Source organism: Haematobia irritans, chromosome 4 (assembly GCF_050003625.1).
Source record: "Haematobia irritans isolate KBUSLIRL chromosome 4, ASM5000362v1, whole genome shotgun sequence".
Classification (NCBI taxonomy): Eukaryota; Metazoa; Arthropoda; class Insecta; order Diptera; family Muscidae; genus Haematobia; species Haematobia irritans.
Window position 1 is genome coordinate 179,459,655 of NC_134400.1, and position 16,476 is coordinate 179,476,130.

General features: G+C 31.6%; 1 protein-coding gene across 1 annotated transcript; it reads left to right on the top strand.

The window, feature by feature from the left end:
* Positions 1-5,046: 5,046 nt before the first annotated feature.
* On the top strand, positions 5,047-15,179 carry LOC142234845 (uncharacterized). The gene is made up of 2 exons (XM_075306046.1): positions 5,047-5,206; positions 14,312-15,179. Exon 2 carries the CDS (start codon positions 14,317-14,319, stop codon positions 15,121-15,123), a length of 807 nt encoding a protein of 268 aa, XP_075162161.1. The 5' UTR covers positions 5,047-5,206; positions 14,312-14,316; the 3' UTR covers positions 15,124-15,179.
* The last annotated feature ends 1,297 nt before the right edge of the window (positions 15,180-16,476 follow it).

Sequence of the window (16,476 nt, forward strand, 5' to 3'; positions counted from 1 at the left end):
GCGACGGCAAATAAGACCGGCGAAAGCGAAAGCAAGCACTTGTGTTTATGCCTGAGGCATTAACAATTGTTAATTTATAAATCTATTGTGTAAACTTAAATTAACTAAATAAAGTTTATAATGTTGTATGCGGAAATCTTGGGCACTATTATTTCTGGAGAATTTGGAATTATATCCCATCAAAACCACTACACAATTATAATCACATGGAACTAGACATTTTTAGGTCTTCATTCACCGTAAGTATATATTTCACACATTTTACAGAAGAAATGGAAGAAATAACGTAAATGTTTAAAAGTCTTTTAATAAAAAGTTATACTGAGGAGTAATATAAAACAAATTGTACAAATTCATCTGGAACTTTGTTTTTTTACATTAAAAAATATTAAATTGAATTTAAAAAAAATTATAATTATAATCAAATATATATAGGAGTCTATCAATAAATAAAAACCAATTTTTACATGGCAAGTAGAGGGTAAAATTTTAAAAGGAACGAATGACATTTGCGTCCTCCAAAATTAAACCTAAGGGGTCAGTTTATAGGGTGGGCTAATATAGATAACTTTTGGAATGATTGTTAAAAGCATATACTGGCATTATGTACGTAATCGATTCTATCGGATTTTTTCCATAACAATTATTTCCCATTTTGAATATTTTTCGTTAAATAGAAGTTTGTGCCTTCTGTTTGCGGATTTGAAACACACATTTTATTCGGTTTAATTTATTTAAAACGAACAGACAAAAACAAGGAAAAAGTTACTTCAATGCCAAATTACAAAAGTCCATATTATTAATAAATATATAAAAATGTATATAATTTTTTATTTTTATTATTTGGTAACACAGAGATTTGTTGAAAACAAGTCCACTCAACATCAAATAAGTTGTTGATTGAATCAATTAAAAAATTAATTGAGTTTTGCAATCAACATCAATTAAATTTTTAATTGAATCAATTAAATTAGAGGTGTGCGCGTGACTCGAAATTCTCGTGACACGCGAGAATCACTTGAGTCGTGAACAAAATCCAAAGCATCGCTCGTGAATGTGCGTGAATGGGACTAATATAAATATGTCGTGCGTGAGAAATAAAATTGGTTCGTGAATGTGCGTGAATAAAATTTCTGCAAAATTACGCTCACGGAAAAATAAAAGATTTAATTAATACTCGTATATTAACTGAAATTACTTTAGCTCTCGAACTATATTCTATTTTTGAAATTTGTTACCTTTGCTGATTTCCGTTTGGAAAATGTCGTGAGTCTCGCGAATTTGTCGTGAATCACGTGAATTGTCGTGAATCGTGCGTGAGCGAGAGTCTTTAAAAGTAGTTCGTGGGTGAGCGTGCGTGAGTACTAGTTTTCATTTCGTGAATGTGGGTGAGTGGGATTGATCGTGCGTGAAAGTTCGTGAATATTTTGCTTTCAGTCACGCGTACACCTTTAAATTAAATAAATTGAAATTTTCAAATCAATTCAGTTAATTCTCTAATTAAAAAATAAACAATAAACTCAATTAATCGTTTAACGAAATTAATCAAAAATGTAATTGGAAATTGAAATGAAGTTTAACTAAACAATTAATTGAATCAATTAAAAAACTGATTGAGTTTTCCAATCAACATCAATTAAATTTTTGATTGAATTAAGTAAACAATTAATTGAAATTTTCAAATCAAATCAGTTAATTATTTAAACAACTATTTTGTAGGCCCAATTATCTTTGTGATTGAAGACATTTCAATTAAAAAATTAATTGGATCAATTAATTTCGTGATTGAATCAGACAATTTTTTGTTGTTTATAATCTAACTAAGAACAAAAAGGTAGTTAAACATGAAATTTGTTTTAATTAAACAATTAATTCCATTTAACAATTTAATTAAAACAAGTATATACGGCTGTAAGTTCGGCCAGGCCGAATCTTAAATACCCGCCACCATGAATCAAATATTAGGATTTCCTTTGAAATTTCAAGGGGTTTGAGGACAAATCAAGCAGATCAGTTCAACCAGTACACTTCCCGAAGATAAATTTAAAGATTTTACCTATGAAGACTATATCTGATTCTGGATTTGTAAGAACCATTTTTGTTTGAGTGTTAGAGGAATCATTAAAATCTCTTGTAAGTGTGCAAGAAAATTATAAAATAACGTCTTGATTTGAAATCTTAAATCTGTAGATTTTCACCCGAGAAGTAAAATGTGGAAGTTTTACATTGAGTTTCAAGCAATTATCATGATCGGTGCGCCTTCTATATCCTCAAGAAGTGAAATTTCAGGCAAATCGGAAGAAACTTCGGTTTCTAGAAACCCAAGGAGTTAAATCGGGGAATCGTTCTTATGGGGGCTATACTAAAACATGGACCGATACTCACCTTTTTATGGTAAAATCGGGAGATCGGTCTATATGGGTTCTATACTAAAACATTGACTGATACTCACCATTTTCGGCGTATCTCTTTATGGTCCAAAAATAATTCTAGATTTCCAATTTCAGGCAAATTGGATAAAAACTACAGTTTCTATAAGTCCAAGAAGTAAAATCGGGAGATTGGTCTATATGGTTGATATACCAAAACATGGAGCGATACTCACCATTTTCGGCACACCCCTTTATGGTCCAAAAATACCTCCAGATTTCCAATTTCAGGCAAATTGCATAAAAACTTCGGATTCTAGAAGCCCAAGAAGTAAAATCGGGAAATCGGTCCATATGGGGGCTATACCAAAACATGGACCGATACTCACTATTTTCGGCACGCCTATTTATGGTCCTAAAATACCTCTAGATTTCCAATTTCAGGCAAATTGGATAAAAGCTACGGTTTCTATAAGCCCAATACCCCAAATCGGGAGATCGGTCTAAATGGGGACCATACCAAAACATAGACCGATGCTCACCATTTTTGGCACACTTCTTTATGGTTTTAAAATACCTCTAGATTTCCAATTTCTGGTAAATTGAATAAAAACTGCGGATTCTAGAAGACCAAGAAGTAAAATCGGGAGATCGTTCTATATGGGGCTATACCAAAACATGGACCGATACTCACCATTTTTGGCACACCTCTTTATGGTCATAAAATTCCTCTAGATTTCAAATTTCAGGCAAATTGGATAAAAACTACGATTTCTATAAGCCCAAGACCCCAAATCGGGAGGTCGGTTTATATGGGACTATATCAAAACCTGGACCGATATAGCCCATCTACGAACTTGACCTGCCTGCAGACAAAAGACGAGCTTGTGCAAAATTTCAGCGTGATTGCTTCATTATTGAAGACTGTAGGGTGATTACAACAGACAGACAGACGGACATGGTTATATCGTCTTATAATTTCTCCCTGATCAAGAATATATATACTTTATATAGTCGGAAATCGATATTTCGATGTGTTACAAACGGAATGACAAACTTATTATACCCCCTTCACCATTTTATGGTGGTGCACACAAAAAAATTTAACGAAAATTTTTCCAATTAAAATTTTAATTGAGTTTTAAAAAATATTCAATTAAAAAATTTAATTGATTCAACAAATTTTTTTAATTAAAACCAAAATCAATCACAAAAATAATAGGGCTGTTTTCTTTTAACACTGGATGCAGCATTTGTATGGGCTATCCAGAACATCGTTGCACTGGTGTTCTATCCAGAACATCTCATCAGTGCAAGTCGAGTCGGTGTTACCAGATTGCATTTTGATAAAGTGACGCTTTTTAGATTCACAATAGCAGTTTATTGTGACTAATTTAACGAATATCATGAAATTCAAAGTGATACAGTGTCATGAATAATCGCAGCAGTACATATTTATAACTATTTGAGCATTTCATACATTAAAAATTTAAGATTTCACTTGTTTTCTGTGATTGTTTTTAAACAGCTGATGACAGTGTTGCATATTTTTTGGAGATGTCCTGGATAAACGAGTACTCTGTTTTCTTTTAGTCCGTGACTGCTTAGGGTATCCAGTGCAAAAAGAAAACAGCCCTAGTATCTATTAATTTTTTAATTGGATCAATTAACTTTTTAATTGACCTTCAGTTAATTTTTTAATTGATACTATCATTTCTGTGATTGAATACATTTCAATTAAAAATTAATTGGATCAATTAATTTCGTGATTGAATCAGAAAAAGTTTTTTTTGATGTCGATTTCAAAATTTAATTGTTGTTTAACTGAGATTATTAAAAAGTTAATTGGAAATTGTATTGACGTTTAAATAAATAATTATCTTAATTATTAAAAATTAAAAAGCGGAATGATTTTTGCAATCGACATCAATAAATTTTTTGACTGAATCAACTAAAAAATTAATTGATTTTTGCAATCAACATCAATTATAATTTTATTGGAATCAATTAAAAAATTAATTGATTTTTGCAAACAACATCAATTACAATTTTAATTGAATCAATTAAAAAATTAATTGATTTTTCCAATCAACATCAATTATCGTACATCATTTAAAAATTTAATCAAATATCTTTGTATGCCCAATTAAAACTGTGATTAATACTATAATTTTCGTGATTGAATCAATTAAAAAATGAATTTATTTTTGCAATAAACATCAATTAAATATTTAATTGAATCAATTGAAATTGCAAATCAATCCAATTTTTAATCAAATATTTTTGTATGCCCAATTAAAACTGTGATTGATATATAATTTTCGTGATTGAAGATATTTCAATTAAAAAAATTAATGGGATCAACAATTTCGTGATTGAATCAGAAACAATTTTTTTTGTGTGCTTATACAGTATAACCTCAGTCAATACCCAATATAGAATATTATCCATGATAATGTGTACACATGGTCATTTAAATGAATTAACTTCACTGTCATTAAACAAATTGCAATGGCATTGGAACAAAGACATTTCTTTTTTGTCAATGCAAGGTTCTCTTGTATCACAAAGGTAAAAAGTATATTTTTTCTTAGAAAAGTACTGTTGCCAACATTTTTAGTACCATTTCAACGATCTCTGTTCTGAAATCGAGAATTTTCGTACTTCTGGCACCACAGACAATATGAGTTGAGCTAATTCGATCTGGTGACGATTCACTTAGTGCGATTTAAACTGAACGGCAGTAGAACGACATCGAGAGACAAAGCCATCGATTGTAGTGTTTGAATAATAGTGCGCACTTTTGTGGAATTAACGCAATTGAAATTACTTGAAAGGTACGTATTTGCATACCAAGAAATTCATTAATTTGTTTTAGTTGTGCTGCATATGCTAATAATAATAGCTTGGCTGTTAGTTTATATTGCTTATCAAGAGAGACTTCTCAAACGTACGTATGAAGAACAATTCAATATGGTTGTTGTTGTTTTTAATATATGCAGTCATTCACATGTATGTGTGTATTAGGGTTGCCATTTTTACCGATTTATCGGCATTTTGACGATTTTTTACTCCCAAAATGGACAATTCCGATTTTAAAGATATTAACTCCGTTCATTAGACACGTCGTTTAAGGAGTTAAAGTTTTTACATTTTGAAGAAATTTTTGAAAATATTAAAATAAATTTGAAACATTTTTTGGAAAAAATTCGGAAACAAAAAATGGAGTACTTCGGCTTTTCGAGTTTTGTCGAAATTCGTATAATAAATCATGATTTTTCCACACTCCACAGCAAACGTATGGTGATTTCGTTTGGGAAAAAAAGTGATGCATACAAATGGTACAACATTTTTATTGTGTTACCACAGTGTTGCCGAAACCCCTTGCAATGACAATATCGTTTGCGTGTGAAAACGAACAAAAAAGGTGCACCACTGATATTAAATCAAAACAAAAGAAATTTGGCGGAAATATTTCGATTATTATTAACAAATATTATTGCAATCTCGACTAACACGCAAATTTTTCTTGAACTAAGGGACATTGTTAAAACTTTTGATTTTATATATTTTTTAATGATCGGAGTACAAATTAATTACATCTTCAACAAAGTTTTTAACTCGCTGTTGGTCATTTCGTCCATGCAATGATGTTGTAACTTCTTCATCGTCGTCAGAAGAACTACTTTCTAATAGCGCATCTACAATGGTGTTGGCCAAAAAACGCATTTGCTTTTTGCATTTTGCTATTATATTAAAATATTTAATAGTGAATTTTGTTGTCGCAGCACTAAACAATTGATATGCTTCTTCTTGGTAAATTAATCAGCTGTGTTGAAGAAATTGAAAAGCAACCACAATACACGCGTCACGCACTTTCTTTTGTATTTGCAACAACGCTATTATTTAGGTCGAACAATAGAAGCGTCTTCAACATCTGACTGAAAATGTAACCATCAGCTACGGTGTAAAATGGGTTACACTTTTGCTCTTGCGATAGGTAAGGCTGCACTGAATTTTCCAATCGAACAAAAATTTTCGATTTATGGGGGTAAGGTGTAAAATATGCAACATATTTTTTACCAATCGAAATCACCAGTAGACATTTTTAAGCAAAAAAACTTAAATTAGATGATAGCTGGAGAATAATTCATTTGAAGGAATATTCTATTCCAAAATTAACCTAAAATGAAATAACTCAAGTTGTTTTAATACCAAAATTGATCATGATTTACTCAGAATGTGCAAAAGAAACTTTTACTAATTATGATAAAATTCTAGTACAATATAAGCAAATAACCACATATAGACATATCTATCGGAAACACCATAAAATCACCTGTTTTTGAAAATATTTAATTTTTAAACAAGTATATACGGCCGTAAGTTCGGCCAGGCCGAATCTTATGTACCCTCCACCATGGATTGCGTAGGAACTTCTACTAAAGGCTGTCATCCACAATCGAATTACTTGGGTTGCGATAACACTTGCCGATGGCAAGGTATCGTAAAACTTTTTAACACTGTCTTCTAAATTGTAAGTTAGCCCATACGGGGTATATATTAAACAAAAAAAGGCCGATTAAATACGTATATAATCTAGTTTGACCAAATTTTCTATAGAAATAAAATTTTGACAAAATTTTCTATAGAAATGAAACCTTGACAAAATTTTCTATAGAAATAAAATTTTGACAAAATTTTCTATAGAAATAAAAATTTGACAAAATTTTCTATAGAAATAAAAACTTGACAAAATTTTCTATAGAAATAAAATGTTGACAAAATTTTCTATGGAAGAAAAATGTTGACAAAATTTTCTATAGCAATACAATTTTGACAAAAATTTCTATAGAAATAAAATGTTGACAAAATTTTGTATAGAAATAAAATTTTGACAAAATTTTGTATAGAAATAAAATGTTGACAAAATTTTCTACAGAAATAAATTTTTTACAAAATTTTCTATAGAAATAAAATTTTGACAAACATTTCTATAGAAATAAACTTTTAACAAAACTTTCTATAGAAATGAAATTTTAACAAAACTTTCTATAGTAATAAAATTTGACAAAATTTTCTATGGAAATAAAGTTTTGGTAGATTACAAAATTTTCTATAGAAATAAAATTTTGACAAAATTTTCTATGGAAATAAAATTTTGACAAACATTCGAATAGAAATAAACTTTTGACAAAACTTTCTATAGAAATGAAATTTTGACAAAACTTTCTAGGGACGGTTTATATGGGAACTATATATAAAAATGGACCGATATGGACCAATTTTTGCATGGTTGTTACAGACCATATACTAACACCATGTACCAAATTTCAACTCTTCCAAGAGGCTCCGGAGGTAAAATCTGGGGATCGGTTTATATGGGGGCTATATATAATTATGGACCGATATGGACCAATTTTTGCATGGTTATTAGAGGCCGTAAACTAACATCAGGTACCAAATTTCAACCGGATCGGATGAATTTTGCCCCTCCAAGAGGCTTCGGAGGTCAAATCTGGGGATCGGTTTATATGGGGGCTATATATAATTATGGACCGATATGGACCAAATTTTGCACGGTTGTTAGATAACATATACTAAGACCACGTACTAAATTTCAACCGGATCGGATGAATTTTGCTCTTCCAAGAGGCTCCAGTGGTCAAATCTGGGGATCGGTTTATATGGGAGCAATATATAATTATGGACCGATATGGACCATTTTTTGCATGGTTGTTAGAGGCCGTATACTAACATCAGGTACCAAATTTCAACCGGATCGGATGAATTTTGCCCCTCCAAAAGTCTCCGGAGGTCAAATCTGGGGATCGGTTTATATGGGGGCTATATATAATTATGGACCGATATGGACCAATTTTTGCATGGTTGTTAGAGACCATATACTACCATCAGGTACCAAATTTCAATCGGATCGGATGAATTTTGCCCCTCCAAGAGGCTCCGGAGGTCAAATCTGGGGATCGGTTTATATGGGGGCTATATATATTTATGGACCGATATGGACCAATTTTTGCATGGTTGTTAGAGACCGTACACTTAGACCACGTACCAAATTTCAACCGGATCGGATGAATTTTGCTGCTCCGGGAGGCTCCCCAAGCCAAATTTGGGGGTCGGTTTATATGGGGGCTATACGTAAACGTGGTCCGATATGGCCCATTTTCAATACCATCCGACCTACATCAATAACAACTACTTGTGCCAAGTTTCAAGTCGATAGCTTGTTTCGTTCGGAAGTTAGCGTGATTTCCACAGACGGACGGACAGCCGGACAGACGGACAGACGGACGGACGGACGGACATGCTTAGATCGACTCAGAATTTCACCACGACCCAGAATATATATACTTTATGGGGTCCTAGAGCAATATTTCGATGTGTTACAAACGGAATGACAAAGTTAATATACCCCCATCCTATGGTGGAGGGTATAATAAAAATGTTACTCAATTAATAACAATGTTTTAAAAAAAATAGATTTTTTAAACAAAAGTTAAAAGTTAAACAAAAATTGTTTGTAATTTTTGTTTAACTAGAAAATGATTTTCATTTTAATGTTATTTGCATACAAAACTAATTTCTTTGTATTTTATTTTATTGAAATGTATAGTTGTTTACATTAATTTTCTGTTTTGTATGTGAAATAAATACTTTTATTTTGTGTTTTCCCAAAAAATATTTTTAATTTTAATATTATTTATATTACCGATTTGTAAAATGCAAGTGCCGATTATGAGGATTTTTATCGAAAAAAAGTGACGATTTTTCTTGAAATTTTATTGGCAGCCCTGGTGTGTATATATGTTATGTTGTTGATTTCGCTGAGGCATGTAAATGTATTCACTTGGTAGCAAAGTGGGGAATTACCGGAATTTGAAAAGCTATAGTCATAGCGTAATGTAAACAAATGATATACGGGTAGGGTTGCCAAAGTTCGTTTTTACAAGATGTGCGAAATGTTATCAAATAAGCAATTTTTTGTAGCAGTAAAGGCCGACACACAATGAACACGCCGCTTAATTCTTTGCTTTGAAAAAAGTTCAAGCACACGTAATTATATGAGCCTGCATGCACACAATAAATGCAAGCTTGGCGCCGAAGCGTCAAAAAAAGTTTAAAATATTTTAACTTTTTTGGCATTGGTAGGCTGTGTTGTTTGACGTTAAAAACATTTGTTGCTTCCAGATTTGCAATTCATAGAAACATGTTTATGAAGTGAGCGTTGCGCTTTTCTATGTGTGTTGGCAAAACTAAAGCCGCTTTGAAGCAAAGAACAAAGCTAAACCATACCCCTGCTTTTTTCATTGCTTTTCGGCTTTGGAGTTGTCATTAAAAAAAAAAAAATAAATTAAAAAACACATCTACATATTTTTGTAAAAAATTCTTTCAGAAATTTTATGATATAGGTTAGCATTGATTAAAGAAAATTCTGTGCTTCGTAAACAAATATTTAAATAAAATTACTAGGTTCAATAATAAATGTCGGTACTCTCAAGAAAAGTGAACCCTCTATTCACCAAAACCAATTTAATTTTATTTTAGTTAATTTTTTTAGGATTTTTATGTTTGGAGAAAGTTTCCTTTACTTTAATATTTTTTTCGCACATTAGTTGAATGAACTAAAAAACCGAAAAAAATTGTGATATCGGCGTGATGTTTGTAATATTGTTTAATTAAAATTTTCTAAAAATAATCGAAATTTTCTAACATTACAAAAACAAAAAATCTTTCTGGTGGGTTTACTGTTTTTTCAGTGTAGGTGTTGAGTCCATAAAACATATTAATATTTTAATGAATCTGCTTCTTTGCACGGATGAAAAAGACTGTTTTTCATATGTTTGGCTATAAATAAAGGGTGATTTGTTAAGAGCTTGATAACTTTAAAAAAAAAAAAAAACGCATAAAATTTGCAAAATCTCATCGGTTCTTTATTTGAAACGTTAGATTGGTCCATGACATTTACTTTTTGAAGATAATTTCATTTAAATGTTGACCGCGGCTGCGTCTTAGGTGGTCCATTCGGAAAGTCCAATTTTGGGCAACTTTTTCGAGCATTTCGGCCGGAATAGCCCGAATTTCTTCGGAAATGTTGTCTTCCAAAGCTGGAATAGTTGCTGGCTTATTTCTGTAGACTTTAGACTTGACGTAGCCCCACAAAAAATAGTCTAAAGGCGTCAAATCGCATGATCTTGGTGGCCAACTTACCGGTCCATTTCTTGAGATGAATTGTTCTCCGAAGTTTTCCCTCAAAATGGCCATAGAATCGCGAGCTGTGTGGCATGTAGCGCCATCTTGTTGAAACCACATGTCAACCAAGTTCAGTTCTTCCATTTTTGGCAACAAAAAGTTTGTTAGCATCGAACGATAGCGATCGCCATTCACCGTAACGTTGCGTCCAACAGCATCTTTGAAAAAATACGGTCCAATGATTCCACCAGCGTACAAACCACACCAAACAGTGCATTTTTCGGGATGCATGGGCAGTTCTTGAACGGCTTCTGGTTGCTCTTCACTCCAAATGCGGCAATTTTGCTTATTTACGTAGCCATTCAACCAGAAATGAGCCTCATCGCTGAACAAAATTTGTCGATAAAAAAGCGGATTTTCTGCCAACTTTTCTAGGGCCCATTCACTGAAAATTCGACGTTGTGGCTCGTTAGTAAGTCTATTCATGATGAAATGTCAAAGCATACTGAGCATCTTTCTCTTTGACACCATGTCTGAAATCCCACGTGATCTGTCAAATACTAATGCATGAAAATCCTAACCTCAAAAGAATCACCCTTTATTATATGTTTGGAACACAAATTTTTAAACACAATATTTTTGAGTGCAAGCATATAATGTTCATAAACTAGCATAACATGTTTGGGACATATATGTTAATATGTTAGAACATATTATGTTTGGGACATAAAATATTTGTAAATATAATATGCTTGGATGCAAACATCTATTAATTTAGAAATAGCCTATAAACATATATGTGTTTAGTAGCTTGGAGCGCTATTTAACAGGGAGCGATATTGAATTAAGTTGGTGGTTGTTGCTTGTTATTACAAAATTAACATTTTATTTTTCCTTGGGCAATTGATCAGCTACTTCTTTGATCCTTACAAACTGTGTGGTCCGCTGTTCGAATCCCCGTCCGGCAAAAGGTAAAATTAAAATAAAAAAAAAATCATAAAATTGAATAATTTCTTCTACAATGCTTGTATTACAAAAAAAGGTGCTAAGAACTAAAAAATCTCGTGGAAGTGAGAAAGATGTCGGGGAATATACAAACAAAACAAAATTTTGAGCAGAAACAAAATTTTGAGCATTCAGGTCGAAAACCTATGTTGTTAGCACCTATATTACCTGTTTATTTTCATAATTCATTATGATTGTAAATATATAAATAAATAAATAAAATTTTGAGCACAATATTGTTTGGGAGAATTTTTTTTAAGCATATAATATTTTTGGGTGCAAAATGCTTCCAAACATATTATATGGTCACATAATAACATATTGTTTTTTGGAAGACAACATTATTGAATTTGGATGCAAAAATACAAAATGTTTGGAACTTAGACTACCCAAACATATATTGTTTAGACTAATATGCTTTCAAACATATTATATATTGGTAGAGATCAAACATATAAATGTTTGGGCAATACCCAAAAATGTATATGCTTGAAGCAAAATATGTTTGGGAGTATATGTTACAGAAGCGATTTTTTATGAGCGTGTGGTTCGAAGTCAATACCAAAATCCTTATGGAAAGCTCAAAATTTTTGGATCAGAGAATGAAGCCGCCGAGTCGCGCCGCCGATTTCAGTCGCCGCCGACCATTTTTTGCCAGTCGACGCCGCCGCCGAATATGTCGACTCATCTCGACTCAAGTTTATCCGCCAATTAATCAAAAATGTCGATTTAAATCAGAAAAATTTATATATAATTGTCGTATTTTTTCCAAAATTTTGAACACAACCAATCATATTTAAGCTGCTATAATAATTTAGCAAAAATTTAGCTCAGAAAATTTGAAAGAAAAGTAAATTTGTTTGTAAGATAGATTGTACAACTAATCTCATTAACATTCGATTAACTTCAAATTGATTTTATAATGGATAATTGTCCGCCGCCGAGTGAACACATTTATATCGGCTCAGCCGTCAAGCCGCCGCCGGAGGCAAAAATTTAGTGTCCGCCGCCGTCGACAAAAATGGGTCGGCTTCATTCTATGTTTTGGATCCAAGTTATTCGTTTTCGTCTTACATATTAACTTGTCCCAATAAACACAAACGTTTGAAAAATGCTAAATTTCAACAATTTTTCAAACATTTTTTCAAAGGATTAGGGTAATATTCAAGTTGAGAAATTGTTGAGAAAATCGCGTTCCCAACAAAAAACAGACATTACCCTCAACAGTAAAATTCGATACAATAGCAATAATTTCTCAAGTGTTATCCTCAAATTGAAATGCATCGCTACTCAACAAATTCTCAAACAATTTTCGATGCGAGTCAAATTAAAAATTAACATCGTTGCAAATAATTTTCAACCAAAATTTGTATAAATGATATCGCCACTTCTAATTGAAAGTCAAAATTCTATGAATTTTGTATAATTTATTCATTTTCGTCAAAATAAAATATATAATAATACACTACACTACACAATACACTACAATACTAATTGATAAATAATAATCTTATTAAACATATCAACAAATAAGAACAAAACTTTAAATATCTTAAACATTATTTGTAAACACTTTTGCATAGATAATTCGATTTCCTTCCTGTTTTTGTCATAAAACTGCATTGAAATTAATTAATATGCGGGCAATTTGAAATTAGGATTGTGATGGACCGCGTGTTAGCATAGATTTCCAGCAGAAGGAATTCACATAATATCCATTTTAAGCTGATAATAGGATGCAAATTAAACTGACGATGTGATGCACATTTTCATCCAGAAGTTAATGATATGGAATAATATGAAGATTTTAACAATTTTAAATTGTTGCACATTGAAATCTTTCTGGAAACTTTTTCTGATAAGCCATTCATTTTTCATCAGCCAGCTTCATAATGTTTGCAAGAATGTAGCATCCAAAGATTTTAGTTTTCTGCAAAAATATTTAAATTTAGTGACTTCACTAAAATGTTGATTTAATTTTTCATATTGACTTACCAATTATTATAAACTATTTGAAACAGTTCCAGTTATTTGTCCAACATTTTTTCATCGGTCAGGTTTTTAATGTTTTCAAGAACGTAGAATCCATAATGTTAGTTTTCGGCAAAGAGATATACATTTAGTGACTTCCTTAAAATTTTATTTCATTTTTTATTTTCTCTTACCTATTATTATAAACTATTTGGAGCAAATTCAGTAATTTGTCTAAAATTTTCAATTTATTTTTTATTTCTTCCACTTGACCACGAACTTCGTTGCACAAAGAAGTATTAAAAACCAAATGGTTTTTGCGTTGCATTTTTAGGGTAGTGTTTTGTCAAAGTTTTCTCATATTATCTTCAACGCCTTTTCATTGATTTTGGAAAATTCAATGTAATTCGCAACCAATTTGAAGATGTATTGAAAATGAGCTGTTTCAAGTCAAGTTGAATTTATATTGAAAATTACATTTACCCTCAAACCGAAAAGTTGTTCCATTTGAAAAACGCTCATCCTGTGTTTATTGGGATTAATCTCAAACACTGGACTTCAAGTACAAATAATGCAGCGTTTTAAGTAAAAATCGTCTTTAAAATGAAGTCTAGAAATACATATTCTAGGTTATTTCTGAAAGGTTTTGGGTTTATAAATAAGTTATAAAAAATTATCGAATTTAGAAAAAAATTGTGTTCGTATTAATTATTATTATTATATATTTAATATATTTATTTCTCTTAATATTCCAGCAAACATGGATAACATATCCGTAACAGGGTTCATAAAGACATGTCCTGAATATCGACAGTTGTATAAAAATATGACATGGAATAAAGAACACGTTAGCAACTCCTATAACTACGACGATTCCATCCATGAAAATGATTTATATCGCTATTATGGTATATTCATGGGGCTTTTCATACGCAAATGTCTATGTCGACGTTTTAATATTGTATGTGAAGATGAGCGTGTTAGTGATCTATTGGAGTCAGACGATCCAATAGAAAATTACTATGTTAGACGAGATCTACCCACAGCTTATGCAGTTTATACTGACCATAACTACCGACCCATTGATATCATAGATGAGATCAAAAATGTTGCCCTGGGTCATTCCTTAAATAACTACGATGATGATGATATATCCAATATTTATGATATGGATGTAAATTTTTCAAATTTAAGAGACATTGTGAAATTTCTAAATCGATTGCCTTATGGATCATTTCAATACAAGCCATCTCTGGAACTCGATCTTGGTGATTTTACCATTGAGGGTCAGGTCGATTTTATTTTTGACGATTATGTATTCTGTCAGGTAGCCACATCCATGTATGATGATGCCTACAAGAGAAAATATGCCCAAGTCCTAATCTATGTTCTATGTGACTATGGCGAGAACTATTACGAAGATGAAGAGGAGCAAGAGTATACTATCATGATATACAATCCATTATTGGGCATGACTTATTCAACAGAAGTCCTAATAACTCCAGAGTACTATGAGGAAATGGTTGAAGATATAACGAATGATGTGTATGAATTATATGACGAATAATCAAGTAAAATTTCATTTCATTTCAATTAATAAAAATTTCTTTTTTCAACTCTTAACTTTTTAAATAAAGTCCTTTTGGTGGTTAAATATCAGCAGGTTATGCGTGTATGGTATATATTGGGGTGAAACGCGTGATTTTGTACAATAATCCTGGGGTGCACCCAATAAAACATTTATTGTGGTATATGATTATACAATCGACTTATGCCGCATTATAAAGCTAATGACACATTCACATCTAAAACACTGGATTCGGGCCTCACCTTAAGAAATGTTGCAAAACGGCTATTGAAAATGGTGAACAAAAATAAAATTTTTACTATTTTTATGGCGACGATTTGTTGGAAACCTAACTAGAGTTTTTTTGATTAAATAACCTCTCTGGACAAAATGAAAATTACTTAATATTTTACTACATTATTTACATATATCGCACAATATCGTTTATCATTGCCGCACACAGAGAAGGAATATGATCGCCTCAAACATGTTTCAAGAGCAAAATGTTATTTTTGTATGGTGTCCAGGTAACATGTTTGTCACTAAAATGTTATTCTCTCGTTAAATATAACCTGCTTGCCGAAATCAGATACATGATTTCCGAGAAAATAACATGGTTGCGAAAACCATGTTACATGGTCACCACTCAAAAATAACATTTTGCTCTTAAAACATGTTTGAGGTGATCATATTCCTTCTCTGGGTGCGCTTTATATGTGCACGCTCACAAAAAATCGCTTCTGTAACATATACTCCCAAACATATTTTGCTTCAAGCATATATATTTTTGGGTATTGCCCAAACATTTATATGTTTGATCTCTTCCAATATATAATATGTTTGAAAGCACATTGGTCTAAACAATATATGTTTGGGTAGTCTAAGTTCCAAACATTTTGTATTTTTGCATCCAAATTCAATAATGTTGTCTTCCAAAAAACAATATGTTATTATGTGAACATATAATATGTTTGGAAGCATTTTGCACCCAAAAATATTATATGCTTAAAAAAAATTCTCCCAAACAATATTGTGCTCAAAATTTTATTTATTTATTTATATATTTACAATCATAATGAATTATGAAAATAAACAGGTAATATAGGTGCCAACAACATAGGTTTTCGACCTGAATGCTCAAAATTTTGTTTCTGCCCAATTATATATTTCCCGACATCTTTCTCACTTCCACGAGATTTTTTAGTTCTTAGCACCTTTTTCTGTAATACAAACATTGTAGAAGAAATTATTCAATTTTATGATTTTTTTTATTTTAATTTTACCTTTTGCCGGACGGGGATTCGAACAGCGGACCACACAGTTTGTAAGGATCAAAGAAGTAGCTGATCAATT

Bases quoted from the DNA above. Each gene is read 5' to 3' on its own strand.
- LOC142234845 (XM_075306046.1), top strand. From the start codon at position 14,317: ATGGATAACATATCCGTAACAGGGTTCATAAAGACATGTCCTGAATAT.